Source organism: Micromys minutus (genome assembly GCF_963924665.1).
Source record: "Micromys minutus genome assembly, chromosome: 5".
NCBI lineage: Eukaryota > Metazoa > Chordata > Mammalia > Rodentia > Muridae > Micromys > Micromys minutus.
Genome location: NC_137974.1, coordinates 10,424,191 through 10,442,163, shown reverse-complemented (window position 1 = coordinate 10,442,163; position 17,973 = coordinate 10,424,191). Strand labels below are relative to the sequence as shown.

Sequence of the window (17,973 nt, the reverse complement as noted above, 5' to 3'; positions counted from 1 at the left end):
GCATAACAGTGATTATTACTATGTTAAATCTTAATGAAAACATTTTCACCATTAACAGATGGAGAAAATTTTTATTATTGATGTTTTGATTTTAGTTCACCATTATGGTTTTTTATACATTTTTTCTTTTACTAAAATTTCTCAAAAGGGACATTTTTTTCCTCTGCTTAAATACCTCTAAAGAAATAAAGGACAGTTTTTCATCTCATGTGTGTGTGTGTGTGTGTGTGTGTGTGAGTGTTTGTGTGTGAGAGTGTGTGTGTGTGTGTGTGTGTGTGTGTGTGTGTAAAGATTTCAAATTCCAGAAACTCCCTCAACTCTCCCCAGTTATGAACTCTCCATTACAGCCATAGTTTCCCCAAAGGTAGGATTTTGGCATTGCGAATACTCCCTTGGAAGACAAGCACCAGAGTTCTGTGTTAGAGGCAGATCCCAGGAAGATGAATAAAAACAAGATTCCCTCAACTATCAAAGATCAGAGTCCTGGCATGAACTACCACCAACTTGTAAATAAATAATCACTACTAAGTACAGATAATGTATTAAACAGCTAACACTAGCAAACCACTTGTGAAAGCTTAGCATCAATGCCTCACACATTGACACAACCAATTCTGAGACTCATGTGGTGTTTCAATGTTTCAGACGCTTAACAATACACTGAACAGCTAGTTACTTAGAACTAAGAAATTTCAAAGGATAAACCTATTGTTTGTGTTGAATTTATTTGCACACTGGCTTAGATGTCACTAAAGTGGTTATCTGAATGGGGAGAGAGAGAGGCAAAGCTCAGAATGACTAAATGAAAACAGTTTTTCATCAACTTTCAACTATCTATCAAGGTAAACCAATCAAGTAGTCTCCTGGTAAAAGTAACATCACAGAACAGAAACACACACTGTAGATACATAAACGGTCCAAAATAGTGTCAGTTGGGTTTCACATGTACAAGATCCCCTCTTTCCTAATTTAAACATGGATGGATAACCAAAAGCAAGAGTAGAGATTTGGAAAGGTTGTTACCAATAACCCAGTGCAGTTCTCAAGAGAATAAGGCTGAGGGGAGTTATCTGTTCTCAACCGCAAAGCAATTTTGTGAGTGAGGTAAAATCTAAAACGTTCCTGAAAGGATGGAAATATTTCCAGAAGATTTTTTTTATTAATTATAAAACTTAATTTAGTTCAAAGTTTGTTTTACTTTTTCGTTTGTTTTTAGTATAAGGTTATTATTATTTTTTTGACATTTATACTGTTTCTACATTGGCTTGGTGGCCAAAAAAGAAGGCACAGAAATCCCTCCCAGTTTGCAAATAGTATTTTTTTTTTCTTACTCCAGTGCATGAACAGCCTTTATTTAACTCAGCACCGCATTTCCTAAGGTATGGACTCAAACTGTTTGCCATGAAGCTGTTAAATGTCAAAAAAAAAAAAAAAAAAAAAAAAAAAAAAAGAAGAAAAAAAAAGGAAAGAAAAAAATTGAAAGCTGAAGGAAAATGTCAATCAAGGCATTTCCCCATCTGCTACTACTTCTGTGAGTGCTAATTTTATTTTTCCCAATTCCTGAAATTAGCCTCATAAGGAAATAAATTGGAAAGTTGCTAAATGACAGGAGAAAAGGTGCAACGCAATGATGGAATAATAGGTATTGTTTGGAAAGAACAAGAATTAAAAGCAGGCAAAAGATCAGAGATAAAGGAAAGCACATTGTGTTTAAGACCCAGACCTCTTGAAACACACAGTACACAATGCCTGTAACCAGCACTGGTACTACACATGCATTAGAACATTTCCTATGTTGACAAATACGATGTGTACACACACCTGAACCACTGAAGATACTCTGAGAACCAACCAATGTTATGATATCTACATAGGCAGAAGCTTCATGTTCAAACGGGGCACGGGGGGGGGGGGCTTCCAGGTATTGGTACAAATGTAATTCTCGTGATTTAGCATGACTTTAATCAAAGCTTCTACAAGGACTTGCACAAAACTATGACTGACAGATGTATTTTGCTGACCTTTCAGTTAGCTCCATCAGCTCACTCAAACACATTTTGAACAGAATCGTGTACTGTATACTTGGTAGACTATACATTAAACAAGAGACTTTGCTCTGAGGCCCTGCTCCCCACGCGCCATGGGGAAAAGGAAGCAGGAAAAAACAAAACTCATAGAGTTCGACAGCTACCGAGGCAACACTTGCCATTTACAATATAAGCCCAAATATTTTTGCAACACAACTATATATTAATTTAATAAAATACACAATATAGCTCTTATACACTCAACAATTTGGCTCATATGCACGGAATCTGCAATAAATCAATAAAAATATGTCATTTGATGTAAACACATTGAATCTTCTTACATCTGCACATTTAAATGGTCATGTGATTTGTTATGTCTAAAACATTTTTTTTCACTTTCCTGAGCTATTTTAGTGTCCAAAAATGAGTAAAACATTTTAGTTACATTAATTTTTCTCTCAATATTACTACTCATTGATAACCCATAATTCAGAACTGTTCAAATGCAAAACAAATTCACTGTTGTTTATATATTTGTTGGACACTAAAATGCTAAATAGACATTTTTTTTAAATTATCAAAATTGTCTCCTTTAATGAAGTGAATAGGTCTACATGTGTTCAGGACAACACAGACTATATCTTTTTACACTGAACTTTTATATGACATGAGGTGTCTTACAAATGACCAAGGGTTTTTGTTGTTTATCTTTTTTTTCTGTTTTGTTATTATTACATATTTTTTTTCTTTTGCTTTCTGACTAATGGTATGGAATGGTCTTTGTGTTTCTATGCTTGGCAGGTACTTTATACAGAAATGTTTACCACAAATATGTGTTAATGTTTGGTGTAGCTTGGACTACTGCAAGGTCTCTTTAGGACTCTCAGTAGAAGCCTGTGGTATTAGCTAGTAGTCCACCACAGATAACAAATATGACCCTGCTTTGTATGGGTTTATAGGTAAACAGTTAAGTCAGCATCGATCTCGTGGGAGGACAGTCTTAGAGTGATCAGAAAAACGTTAAGTCTCATACTGCAAACCTTCCTAACAGATTGTCAAAAGGTAACTTGTCTCATCATCCTTTTTCTTCTCTCCAATTCTTCTCTCTCTGTCTTTTCTCCTTTCTCCTTAAGCATCATTAATTCTGTCCTAATATAAGTTTGGTCAAAAACCATTGTTATTTCTGTAAAAGAAACAGCAGTGAAAGGAACATACTTGTGGGCACTTCAGATGTTCACTAAAAGCCTTAAAGCAGCACTGGTCCTTTTCCATCCCTGTGAAGTGGGTTTTCACCGGGAGTGATCATTTTCAAATCAACGGAAGAGACAAGGAAACACCAAAGCCTTTCCCCCTCACTTTCTCACAGCCACAGGGTCATTTCCCCGGCAGTCCTGCAAGAGTTTATCAATCTCTCTCACAACTTCTTCCGCATCCACGGACTCTCTGCCCAGATCTCGGTTGGGGTGATCAAGCTGTTCCAGCACAGCTCCCATCTCGTTGGAATCCCTACCGGCTCTGGAATGCACATCCGCAAAGACCCTTGCCATCTGATCGGAAGCCATGAAGGAAGGGTCTCTTGGTTGCTTACTGGGTGACGGATACTGACTGTCAGTGGGCAGGTAGGAGCTGCTTGCTTCTGCTAAGGCCCCCGGTTTGGCTTCACAGCCATCCAGTGAGCCTTTGGTTGAAGCACAAGGCTCAATGCATGCCTTGGTTGGGCTGCTAGATGCTGAGGGGACCTCCTGGAGGAGAGGGCTCAGGGCACGTTTGGCTTTTAAATAAGGTTTCACATTGGCAATGAGAATAGTGTGCTCTCGCTTGTCTTTTCCAAATGTACAAAAAGTCTTTTTCCCAGTGGGATTCACAGTTTCATAAGTCTCAGTCTCGACGTTAGCTTCTACTGTGGGTACAAAGAGATTTGTGCGGTAATCTGCATTTTCAGCCTGATTGGCTGCAGGGAACTGTGGCATCCAACACCTATCAGAATGACCAAGCACTCGGCATTCATCTGTGCAATTAATGCACTCTTCTGGTTCTGCAAAACAAAAGAGAAAACAACAATCCGATCATTAGAGTTTCCTTGACATTTCTACTTGAGGCTGTGATCAGCTCTCAGTGGGCTTGCTTGACCTCTGCTCTCTTAATTAAAAAGGAAAAGAAAACAATAATTAAAACATTTCAGGATGGTTGCATAAACCTTCTGGTTGAGACAATGGTTTTCTTTAAGTCTGTTCTCTAGATATTAGGGAATTCCCATAGCCTGGAAAGAAGTAAAAACGTGCTCACTGGAGAGTGATTCTCAGTAGAATACAGCATCACTGTAACCAGATCCCCTGGGGAATTTAGTCTTTGTTCTATGTAACCCATCCTGGAGACAGAGACCTTCAAAGAGGATGGTCAGGATTCATGTTGTTAAACCAAATAGGGTAAAGAGTGGATCACAGATTTTCATAATAAGTTCTGAGATATTTTAAAAAATATTTGATCCTTATTTTATTTGCAATTGTTATTTTGGTGACAGTCGTGAAATAAAAGAGTTTCTTTCAAAGTTGAATTTTTCCCTTCCGAGAGTGGCAAATGGAATTTCCTATCACAGTGTATTATGAATGAGCTTGTCAAAAGGACACCTTCCAGTTTTATTATATGTGCAGGAGGATCTTGTAATCAATTCCGTTCACTTTCAGTTTTGGTTTTTGGTGTAAGTGGGTAACACAGCTTACTCACCGGGCAGAGTTCAGAATAATGATACTTCCTGATTCTGTGTTATAAGCAATAATGTTTTCTGTGAGAACCTGTACTTCCTTCTTTGCCGATAGACATACAGAGAATCTATATTAAGCATTATTTAATGATTCCTATTCTAAAGATGGTGATGAGAAAACAGGAAGTAAGGTGCCTTCGCTGTGGTGGTAGCTATGAACTCCCTATTGGCCTCAACTGTTTCAATCATGTCTTTGAATTGCATCTACTGAGCTGTCCCTTTCCTCTATGAAAGGTTGCTTCCCTTTTGTTTACTTATGCATCTTAGATCAGGGACTACTACTAGAGGAAGATATTTACAATTTACCTCCATGTGATGGGAACAGAATTCCCAATACATTTAGGAGCCCTAGGGCTTGCGTTTTAATTGATGCTAGATGATCCCTACAATATATGGTACACTCTACAAAAAAGGAGATGGCTACAAACAATACATTTGACCTAGGAAAGAACAAATTTAAAATTACTTGTATGGTACCTTTTCAAAGTAATGAGAAACATTTAATTTTACATTTGAAGCCCATAAAAAATATCTTATCAATCATCAGCAAAGCATACCCACAAACTGCTTTACCAGAAGAAAGCTGAGCCATGAAATAAATATTATTTGATGACATGCAAGAATGGTACCTAGACAAGACAAAATATTGTGAAATGTCATAGCATTTACACATGTGAAATTTTAGAAGTATTTAGGCTGCTTTTGTACATATTTTAACTTACCATTTTTATGAAATATTTTCCTTGGAAATATGCAGTATTTTCTCTTAAATTTATTATGTAAAGCAGGAAAAAATCTTGAGAGGTAGTCTGAATTACGAATCAATAGAGTAAAACAAACTTTGTCTGGAAACCTGTTAAGTGAGACATGAACTACTAGAGAAGAACCTAGAACTCAAATTAAAATTTACTTTTAATGTCTTAAAGGTTTGTTATGGGGTATTTTAGGCTGAGTGGTCTGAACAGCAACATATGGTTCTTGGTTAATGCTTTGTATCCATTGGGGCCAAACATTATACTGTAAAATGATATACAACCAATACACTCTTTTGAAACATGCCGACATAGTTTCATACTTCAGTATTGACTGGACTTCCATTTCAGCTATTTACAAAACCAGCCCTGAATGAACTCAACATGGATTTTGGGTCAGAGAAAGACATAGACTAATGCAGATATTTCAAAATGCGAATCGACCCTGAATTTGAAACCGCCAACATCAAACAAGTGTTTGTGCTCCACGCTGCACTTCCTGGATTTTTACTCGACTCTTTTATGTCACGTCCAGGGGAGCAAATTTTACGTATTGATTATGATACATTACAAGCTCTTCAGCTTGTGATTACACTGTAATTTTGACGCCAGCAGTTCACAGACAGTGAGGAAAATCGAATGGCATTTTTGTATAAACAGCAGAAACTATGAGCATAAAGTTAACTAGAACTGCAAAAGTTCAAGTAAGAATTAATGACTAGAACTTTTCTGAAAGAACTTAAATGAACAGATAAGGAGGTAGATATAAAGAGAGACGCAGTTCTATTTGGGAAGTAATGAGCTAGGAAGAAAGTGTTAGACATAATGAAACAATTGAAAGAAAGGAGAGAATAGTAAAGGGATAGAAAGGAGAAGAAATGGAAGATGTGGAGAAGAGGAAAGAAAGGAGCGTGAGGCAAAGGAAGAGGAATATAATAAGAGGGTGGTGATGAAGGGTGGTTATGGTGAACATTTAAAACATGGTTATATCTAATAAGTGGATAGGAGCCACATGTACTCATCTGTGGTATATATTTTAAATCTCCTCAAATAAGCTGTGTATGATAAAGAGGCTAGAACAAAATATTTAGTCACTCATTACAGCTATAAAAGAATATAATCAAGTTGTTCTATTTGCCTTCAAAGGAATAAAAGAGGAGGATATAGAATAGGAAAATTGCAAAAACAGAGTATGTGGACACAGATTTGATGCTTTTCTAGACAAGTTGCAAGGCCCTAGACATTAAAGCTCATGGCATAGTTGATCTTATTCAATGTACCTTCTAATTTGAGATTACCTAGTAATAATCTTTATTTGTTGTCATATTTGCTTCAATACAACATGGTCATCTTTTCAAAGAATGCAATCCTTCCTCAAAAAACAGCACAACCCTAAAAGTATACATGTTACAGAAACTGTGGAATTTAAAAAAAGATCTGAACATCAACAAATTGAGGTTACAGAGTCTGAACTCTTAAGTTTTGAATTCAGTGAAACACCTCTTGAAAACCAAGAAGCTTCAATCATTTCCTTGTGATTAGAATTTATTTTTGGCTGAATGTGGCAGTATATGCCTGGAACCTTATGACCTAAAAGAGTGGGGCGAAGAATTTCAGATTATGTACTATACATATTCACAAAATAATATATGTGCATGTATGTATGTATGTATATATGTATGTATGTATATATATATACATATATATATATATACACACACACACACACACATATATATATATATATATATATATATATATATTATAACCAGCACTCACAAAGCTGAAAATGCAGGTCAGCCCATTCAGCCTGGGGAACATACTAAAATTTTGTCTCAAGAAAATAAGAAAAAGAGAAAAACATAGAAATGTAATGGAAACTCAACACATGACATTTTTATTATCATCTTCATTGTATGGTGCTGAGGGTGAAACCAATGATTAGGTCAACAACTTAACTATATTTAACTTTAAATTTTTATAATTAAATACTTAAATAATTGCACTTTTATTAGTCTTAGTAAAAGGTTATGCATTTATATTGGTTTAGCCTTTATATTGATAGTTTAATTCTAGAACATCACTCCATCATTAAACATGCACAGCCATTCTGATGCTCAGTGAATAGTGTCCTCAACTGTGAACATTAAAATTAAAAGTGAAGACACTGAAGCTAAGAAGGGTTAGCAAAGAAAAGTGAACCTTTGTCAAATACAATAGTTTTTAAAATTCAGGTGATTCCCTAAAATGCCGTGTGTGTGTGTGTGTGTGTGTGTGTGTGTGTGTGTGTGTGTGTGTGTGGGTGTGTGTGTGTACTATAAGAAATGTGTGTTTGTGTGTGTGTACCATAAAGAAAAACTGTTCAGTAACTAACCACAAGTATTTTAATTCAGTGTGAATTTCTTTCCTTTTTCTTTTCTCTCTTGCTCTCAGGCAGAAACTTATCACAAATCCTAAGTTTAAGTCTATTCCCTTTAGTTCAAAGCACTAGACAGCACACCTTAGCGAAAACATTTGGCAACTACCTTCTCACTGCTTAGGGATGTTGGAGAGGACAACAGAGAATTCCCTCCCCTTAGTTTCAAGTATACATGCCACCCCCAAATTTACATTTAATACCTGAGAAAACAAAGTTTTCAGAAAGAACGGAGTTTCCAGCATTAGATACACATATGCGCTCAGTATCCCGTTCTGATCTACTCAGAAATACATACAACAAATTAATAATATCTGTGATATAGATGTTTGCAAGTCTGTCTATAAATCAGGGTGTCAGTAGAGGTTCCGCAGCGCAGTAGCAGTGAGGAGGGGTATTTAGAACTGGTCTGTGCTTTGTGACTACTAACATGCTTTTATTTCTGTTTTGTAAACAGCTCTAAATAGGCATAGAGCTTTTCTACTAAAACAGCTCTTGCTAGTGTATCTTCTAACACTGTAAAATTAGAGCTGTTTCCGAGCAGATAGCTCTATAAATAGGAGTCCACTTTTATTCTCATTTTATTTTATTTTATTTCTAATTTACCCTTTTCACCAATGTAAGCTTTCATAGCACCTACCAGCTGTCTGGGAAAGTGGGATAGGCACTGACCTCCATTTCCAGCTAGCATGGTACCTTTTCAATTAGCTCCAGAGCATCTAAGCACACTATATGTCTCTTCACCTACTTGCAAATTTTGACAAAACAGGCCCTTTGACCATAGATCAGGGCATATAACTTCCTATGCCAGCCTGCTGTTGCTCTTTCTTGTTAATTGTCAGTGCATACATATAAATGTCCATAGAATGGTGTACAAGCTTCTCTGTGAGCAAAGCAAATTCCAATTTCTTCAATTGTATTCTTATATATCAGGGAAAAGGATCACTGTGAACTTGAGAATTTTGTCAGAGTACAGTTCGACAAACTTAATAAAACAGGTTTCTTTCACTAAGTTGGTCTGACTTACAACACCCTGTGAATTGACACTTCTCCATTGTAAACAGTGTTTCTTTTCTTCTTCCTCCTTTGGCTCTGTCATTATTCACTAACTTCCTTTTGCCCTTCTCTAAATTCCCAGAGCTTGTGGTGATGATATGAGTCACCACAAAGACCTGGGATCTTAATAATCTATATCCATACAAATTAACTCCCGTTATAACCTTTGAGATCCTACTTGCTAGAATATTTGATAAAAATAAACCTGGTTTCACGCTCTTTGTCTATGAGTGGAATACAGATTCCACTTTTGGTATTAGTCTGAAGAATGTGAAGCCAAATTATTTTGCCTCAAAAAACTATTCTTTTTCCTCTCAGTAGAAAAAAAAAATTAGCCTGATAGATTAGTCTGAGTAGTCTGATAATACAAATGTATAAAAGGTAGGTTTTGCTTTACGAGGCCTCACACAACTGCCTGATTTATTTTAGACACCATTTATTAAGTATAGTATGTGTATCGCACAAGTGGAGAACGGGAATGAAAGAGTGTGATGGGGGACACCAATCACTTAGGTAATCTCAGGCAATCTTCCATCCTTGCTTTGCATCCCTGTGTTTGTCACTTGAGCTCGGGAGGCTATGCTGTTTACAAATCAAATCCCATACATGATAGGTGGAAGTGAGGCGTTATCCTGCTTTTCAGTTTTAGTGTACGAAGAAAAATATCTTGTTACAGTATACTCCTTACAGAAGGTACCTGGTCAAATGTCCTTGATTTCATGGGGGAAAACCCTTCATGTTAGGAACAATGAATTCAATTATTTTATAGGGATCATTAATAAATGATCAGAATCTGGAAACATAACTCACAGAACCAAAATACAACAAAAGAAGCAACATGCTTCATTTGAATGCACGGCCAATCTCGCTTCCCGACTTTACTTTAGGTGTGGGATGCTATTCTATCTGCTTTGGAAAGGCAGAGAGCACATTTTGAAAAGGGGGGTTATTATAATACCATCAAATAGTCAAACCGTGGCAGCACTAAAGTACCAATCCTCAAGCATACAGCTGCATTGCACAATGCTTCTAAACGTATTGCCACGGCTGCATTCAGGCACTAGAAACCACTGGCCTATATCATTCAAGTGAATCCAAGTGCAGCTGGGTATTTGGAGCTGCTTGGAGCAGTAGTACTTACTATTCAATGCACCTGCTCACCTTCAGGGATGGTTTTAAATAGCTGTGACCTCTTGGACACAATAAAATGCCTATCAGAGTGGGTTGTTTGAATATATATTGATAACATGCAGATAGTGCCCAGAGATGAAGAGAAGCCTGAGACAAATGGAAATAAAATTTATGTTACAGAACAAGTGCAAAACAATAGAGGGAGATTTTATATGGAAGTACTTGGTATATAAAACAAGGAGATACTAAACCACATTGTGGAAACGTACAGCACTAATATAAGTGTATCCCGCAGCACACTTCTCTGAGATTATCATTTAGAATTTATTTGCCCTCCTCCCCCAGTCTTGTTATATAAGCACATCTGTCACCTGGGGCAGAAGCAGATGCTTGGAAGTGCAGGCTAAATGGGACTATCTATTTCCTAACAGGAACAGGCACCTTTAGGACAACTGCCTCTCAGACTTAGTGTTGTACAGTGATGCGGGTTTGCATTCGCTTTGAGAAAGGGGCTACTGCAGAACCTTCACATGCAAAACAATGTAACCCCAGTGTTCCAAGGGAGAGGTTCTATGGGTGTGTATGTTGTGGGCTCCTTCGGTTTATTAATGAGACCGTGTGTAACGATTCAATTTTTGTCACAGTATTAACCAACTAGTTTGTGTCAAGGATTATAACAGGTCGTGGCTTATGGTAAGTCAGCAACTTTCAAATCCACAAGTTTGTGAAATCCTAAGGAGCTTCAATTCTGAGAGAATACAGTTCTCAAAATTCCCAAATTCAGAGAGTATACAGTAGATTTGAATTCTACATAAAGGAAACAATTCACAAACAACTACATTTTGAACTGTGTCATTACAATGTCAGGGCACAGAAATCTGGGGAATGATGTATGTGATAATATCATGAAGAAATCTATACAGAAGGTGCTATATGATCTTCATTTCAAAAGACAAATGGCATTGTAGTGGTGTTTAGGAGGAGACTGTTCCAGGTAAAGAGCAGAAAGAAACACAAAAACTTGATAGAAATGTACAATTCACAAGTCTATGAGAGACTGCCTTTATCGGTTTAAGAATATATGTTGCATCAATGAACAATAACACATTTTTAAAAAGTAACTGCTTGTGTAAAATTAGCTGGCACCTAAAATCTGCATAGGAGAGTTAGAAATGAGGTAGTGAATTCAGTGCTGCAGACCATGCTGTACAAAGGGGACTGAGTGACTGACCACATGTCTTGAACAATTCCTAAGTTATCTGAGCCCTTAATGAATAAGAAAATCAGCAGAATTAATAACTGTACAATGCATAGACGTACAAAAGAGAAGACAGTATCCAAAGAAGCCTGGTATTTCAGAGGCTTAAATCTCCCTTCTTTCTATTGCTAGCAGTAACATTCTTCACTATTCCCAAAAGTATTCTCAAGCATATTCCTTCTGGTCCCAAGTCTTGGCTATTCAAATTCCACCTTAGTTTATCTACGTCTATTTTAAGGACAGTCTTACAATCTTTAGGTTCAAATAACTTTAAAATAATAGTATAGCTCCAACAGAGATTGTGATTGTGCATAAAAAAATGCTTCTTCCTACTCTACTATTTTTCCTAATTTTCCAACATCACCAATCAGCTTCTATATGTGTAACCACATATATGAAGGAGGAAGATTTTGTATATGACAAAATGTCAACAAGAGGAAGAATAAACTTAAATAAGACAGAATATGAACCTCAGAAGTCTATCCAACAGGCAGATGGCTTAAATTAACAGAAATAAATAAAGAAGGGTTCTCTTTTTCCAGAATAATAATTTCAGTTTCAGATGATGAAAATATCATATTTTTCCAAATAATTTTCATGCTCCCTCCCTCATCTTCACTAAATATTTATTATGGTTAGACCATTTACCTCAAGAAATGATTGTGGTATTTGAGGAAGAAGATACCACAGAGATGAGAACAAGACAATGTAGTAGAAAGGAATGTTAAACTTACCTGACAACCCAGCTATACTACTCAGGGCCATATAACCCAAAAATGCTTCAACACATAACAAGGACACATGCTCCGCTATATTCATAGCAGCCTTATTTATAATATCCAGAAGCTGGAAAGAATCCAGATATTGCTAAACAGAGGAATGGATACAGAAAATGTGGTACATTTGCACAATGGAGTACTACTCAGCTATTTAAAATGATGACTTAATGAAATTTTTAGGCAAATGGACGTAACTAGAAAATAGCATCCTGGGTTAATCCCCACACAACAGAACACACATGGTATGAACTCGCTGACAGGTGATTATTAGCCCAAAATCTCAAACTATCCAAGATACAATTCAAGAAGAAGGAAGACCAAGCTGTGTATGCTTCAGTCCTTCTTAGAAGGGGGAACAAAATACTCAAGGGAGTAAATATGGAGACAAAGAGAGGAACAGAGACTGAAGGAAATGCCATCCAGAGACTGCTCCAACTGGGAATCCATCCCATATAAAGTCACCAAACCCAGACAATATTGCACATGCCAAGAAGTGCCTGATACAGCTATCTCCTGAGAGGGTCTGCCAGAGCTTGACAAATTCAGAAGCTGATGGGGTCAGCCAACCATTGGGCTGAGAACAGGATCCACAATGGAGGAGTTAGTGAAAAGACTGAAGGAGCTGAAGGGGTTTGCAACTGCTTAGGAAGAACAACAATATCAGCTAACCAAACCCCCCAAGTCCCCAGAGACTAAACCATAACCTATGGGATCTATGGCTCCAGTCACATATATAGAAGACAATGGCCTTGTAGAGCATCAGTGGGGGGAGAGGCCTTTGGTCCTGTGAAGGCTAGATGCTCCAGTGTAGGAGAATGCCAGGGCAGAGAGGAGAGAGAGTTGGTGGGTGGGTGGGTGGGGAAGCACCCTAATAGAAGTAGGGGGAGGGGTATGGGATAAAGGGTTTCCAGAGGAGACACTGAGAAAGGGAATAACATTTTAAATGTAAATAAAAGGCATACAATAAAAGAAAAAAAGAAATTTAAGGCAGAGAGATAGGGGTGGGAGGTCTTGTACCAAGGTGTCACCTGCTAAGCACTGAGGTCAGAATTGGATTAAAATTATAATGGTGGACTGAAGAGATGGCTCAGTGGTTAAGAGCACTGACTGCTCTTTCATAGGTCCTGAGTTCAAATCCCAGAAACCACGTGGTGACTCACAAGCGTATGTAATGAGATCTGATGACTTCTTCTGGTGTGGCTGAAGACAACTTATATATAATAAATAATTAACTCTAAAAAGAAAAAGAAATTTCAAAACCAAATAGTAAATGACAATAGAAACCATTACTTCACATCATTTAAAATGATTAATTTATGAACTTATAATGTCTGCTCTCACACTGACACAGAACCTTCGAATTTTACATAGGAACTCTGTGTTTCTATGTTATGTACAATTCTTAGAACAACATCAGATCCACTTGTTAAATACCATGCTTGTATAAAAATCCAACTTCTAAAGATATCATTTTAAATGATAAAATGAGGAAATTGTGTCTGGCTATATTATTCCACTCAAATGTGTAGGTCTGAATACCTTCTCTTTAAAAACAATTATAATCAGTGACACTGCTATTGAAATCAAAACCTATATTTAAATAATCAGCCTTTTATCATTTTATTATTGAATGGATGAGTATCTGGGAATGAGTGGGTACTTAAGCATGCACAGACTTCCTTTTCTCTCCTAGGAATTTCTGACTGCCTTTTTATTTTCCTCTCTCTTATGGCAGTGCTGTGTAAATTGGGCCAGCTTATTTTGTGTTTGAACTTAGCTGCCTTTGTATTTCACACTCTATCTGAAAGCTTCCATCTACATATAAATTAATGTCTTCATAATTGTGAGGTCTTCAAAGGTTTAAGACGCTTTCAAAAGAAGCTAATTCATATGCAGTGTAAAACCTATGTTCTGGTATGCAATAGTTAGCAAAAGCTGTTTAGTTTACAAGGACAAATTTAAATTCTAGCAACTTAAATAATTGTGTGAACTCCAGACCAGAGACTATGTAAATTTGCTACTATTCTTTATCTTTCCAGAGGATGCTTTCCTTATGCCTTTATTGCCTCTGTGAGCTAACCCTATCTCTGATAATGGCACTATTTCAGATGACATGGATGAATACACTTAAGATTCAAGTCATCTTCCTAGCAAAGTGGTAATCCTGTAAGGAAGGTCAATAAAAACATGCCTATTAAGCCAAACTCTGTAAGAAGCAAGCAAGATAGGCTTATTAGCGTCTCGCTCATGCCTGCTATCTGATTTCTTTGGGGAAGTACATCTATTTACCAATTTCAATCCTGTTGTTCAGCTCATTTTTAGCACTCCTTTGTCTTCAGTAAACAGAATCGATGTCGTTTTTAGCATGGGGGGGAGTTAAGTCAGAGATAGCTAATCTTCTCCTTATTATTATGAATCAATCGACACTTTACAATGGAATGTGGCTGTTATAGGGGAAGAAGTTTTAGGGAAGGTTTTAATGATGTCCTAAAAGACACAGAGACAGATAAGGTTTCAGAGGCTAAATTAGACATAATTCCAAAGGAGCAGATAGATTTTCTGCTCACCTTTAGTATTTTATATATCTATTAGAAGCAAATATATGTAAATTAGAAGCTGGAGGTCATATGAATGAAATATATATATATATATATATATATATATATGAGATATATGAAGTATGTGAGTATACTTTTGGAGGGTCAGTTCCTGTACTAACAATTCTTCTCTAACAAAGATAAAGACAAAATGAAGCATGCACCACGGGTGTATTTGCATGTGCATGTTAGCCCATACAACATGTATCAAGCATAAGGAATGCATAGTTTTGTTAAATGTGCATCCTGTTAAGGGAAATCTTTACATGAGGTTATCTCAGAGTGACAAATGGGAAGTCTGAATGTCAGAAACTTCAATTTAATTCCATTAAAGCAAGTAGCCAACCAACTCCACCATTAGCACTGCCCCTGGAATCACATACGAACACTGAAAGTGCTGTGAGAAAGGGGAGATCCATGAAATCTCTCTGTGCTGTTTGTGTATTTTCCTGAAATCATCTGTTGTCAGTACCTGTAAATACGCTGCAGGTTTATTGGAAGCAGATGTTTTTATTATGTAATGTTGGGTCATCTCAAGAATGAAAATTTAAGCAAAATCAATAGATTCAATTTCCACGTTCTAGAGTAAATATACTGAAATGTTTCTTGTAATGGATTTTACTGGCAAGGACAAGGCATCTTTCTAGTCACAGCTTTAATATTCTGTAATCATTAAAACATACTGAAGAGATGACGAGTCCAAGAAACAAAGGTCGGGAAACTCAGAGAGCAAAGAGATGCGGCCCCATAGGCTAGACTTCTATGTAACTAACCAAGGGCCAAAAGCTCTGCGGAAGACAATCACATACACATCACAGGACACACATCAGAAGTTATTCTGTAATGGGCTTTTAAACACTTCCTTATCTGAGAGAGAAATTCCTCTGACTCAATTGATAATCAACCACATCCAGAATAAAAGAAGAGAAGATTAAAAGGAACCATATTTCCCCTGAGCAGTCGTACCAGGAAAACAAATTCAAAATGACGTGAGAACATACTGAAGTTTCAGACTTGTAATCCAAATCTCATTTTAAAACAATCATATTGACCTCACAGGCAGAACTCATTAGGATGTTCTTTGTTAATTAAAGCAAGTTGGACTTGAGGTTTTAAAATTGTATGCTCACTCTTAAGAATGATCTGTTTTGCTGCCCAATCTGATATCATGTACCTGCTGTTCATTTATTTAAATTCCGCTGGTTCTGGTACTCACAGGAAGGCCATTTTAACTACTCAGTTAATATTGAAGTGTTCCATAGTCAGTCTTATATAAAGCTTGAGGCATAAGAAAATAAATTCTTAAATGTTAAAATTTTTAATATCTTTCTCTATAGATAGGTAGATACATACATACATACATACATACATACAAACATACATAGAGAGGTAGATACATAGATAAACAGACACACAGACAGATAGATCCCTCTTTACCTCTCTCCCTGCCTCTCTACTCTCTAGCAGTCTAGTAGAAACAAGATCTATTTCCTATATTACAGGGGGCAATAGACTGGGAAGTACCAAACATACTGCCTGCAGCTTCAAGCAATCTCCTTGCATTGTCATAAAAACTGCAGCAATCTCTTAACTAAGGCCTAAAATTAGCTTAGAGGTAATATTACAAAAATCAGAGTGTGGAAAAGTACTGGATACAAAGAAGGAATCACACTAAGTTTCTCCTCAAAAGAATGTTTTTTAAATATGAATAACATTCTACTCTCAACTAAAATTCATTCATGCCTTACATTATAAAGTGCAGGCAGATATATTCCTTAGCCTATAATTGTCCCAAGTAAATTCCCTAGGCCCACTAAGATATGGCATACAGTTTAAACTATTATGTTCACTATTTTTTATTAAACTGCTTAGTGTTGATTTATTTTATTTATAAAAATGCATATGACCACAAAAGACACAAATCTAGATGTTTGTAATATTACTGACAACTGAAAGATACCAGTAGGCTAACAGTGGTATAGATAATATATAATATAATAGTAGGTAATAGATATAAGCTTTCTGCTCATTTTATTTGGATTACCAAGTAAGCATATTTTATTAGTGAAAATAAATATATTTTTATATATATTCTAATATAATTGATATATTATTTGCCTTTAATTTTTTACATACTTATCCTTATTGCCTATAAAACAGAAAAAGTGTTAGACTTATTGTTTGGTATACATGGGAGGGTCTGAAATGTTTTATAGACATCTAAAATACTGATTTCTCAGTTTCTTTGATAAAAATGTGGTCATTTCCCATAAATCATATATATATATATATATATATATATATATATATATATATATATATATATATATATATATATACCTACATACTTTAATGATTTCCATGTTACTTCAAACATCTAAGACCCTGTATATGCTATGTAAATAGTGACACTAATGTTTATAGTTCTTAGTGATGCGCATATTTTCTTCAGGAATAATTTTACTGACAGTGATTGACTATCTAAAACACTTTAATACAGGTGGACAGCTGTATCTACTATATATGTTTTATTTACTTGATAATAGATATTTTTAAACAATAAAGTGCTTTTATTCTAATTTTTTATGTTAAGTCAATTATTGTAACATATGTTATATTTGTTATGGTAGTTACAAACATAGAGATGTTAAGAAAGAATTATATTTAGTAAATCTCCACAACTGTGCTTTAAGCTGAACTTTTATTACCTAATATCTGTTTGTGGATGATATTTGCAAAGCCTCACTATGTAGATTACCTTGATAATTTTAACAACCAAATACAAGTATTGAAAATGATAACATAACTTAAAATTTGCTACATAATTGCCACTATATAAATACTACTAAACATAAGGACAGCATATACTTTTGTATGCAGTTTCTGTAAATATAATAAAATTTCTATACTGTCTGGAAACGAATGGAAGGGCCATGCCTAACGACAAAAGTCTAGAACTATCCAGTAGATATAAAAATAAATTTTGGTGGTTTTGATGCTCAGGCAAAGTTAACAGCCAGCTCAGAAATTTATACTAATCACTGGCTATGAAAAGCATAGATCTAACTTTGAACATGTCGATATGTATCTGCTAACACACATATGATATACGCTTGAGCAGAAAGTAAATATAAGATCAAGATTGAAATGTACCTAAGAAAATCGGGAACAAACTACAGAATTTTGTATTCTG

General features: G+C 36.0%; 1 protein-coding gene across 1 annotated transcript in view; it reads right to left on the bottom strand.

Moving 5' to 3' along the window:
* Nucleotides 1-3,382: 3,382 nt before the first annotated feature.
* PCDH17 (protocadherin 17) overlaps nt 3,383-17,973 on the bottom strand; it is a gene marked incomplete at both ends in the record, with an annotated part of 89,459 nt that continues 74,868 nt past the window's right edge. The window contains one exon of the mRNA XM_080916633.1: nt 3,383-4,065. Coding sequence (XP_080772759.1) covers nt 3,383-4,065 — 683 coding nt within the window. The remainder of the gene's footprint in view (nt 4,066-17,973) is intronic.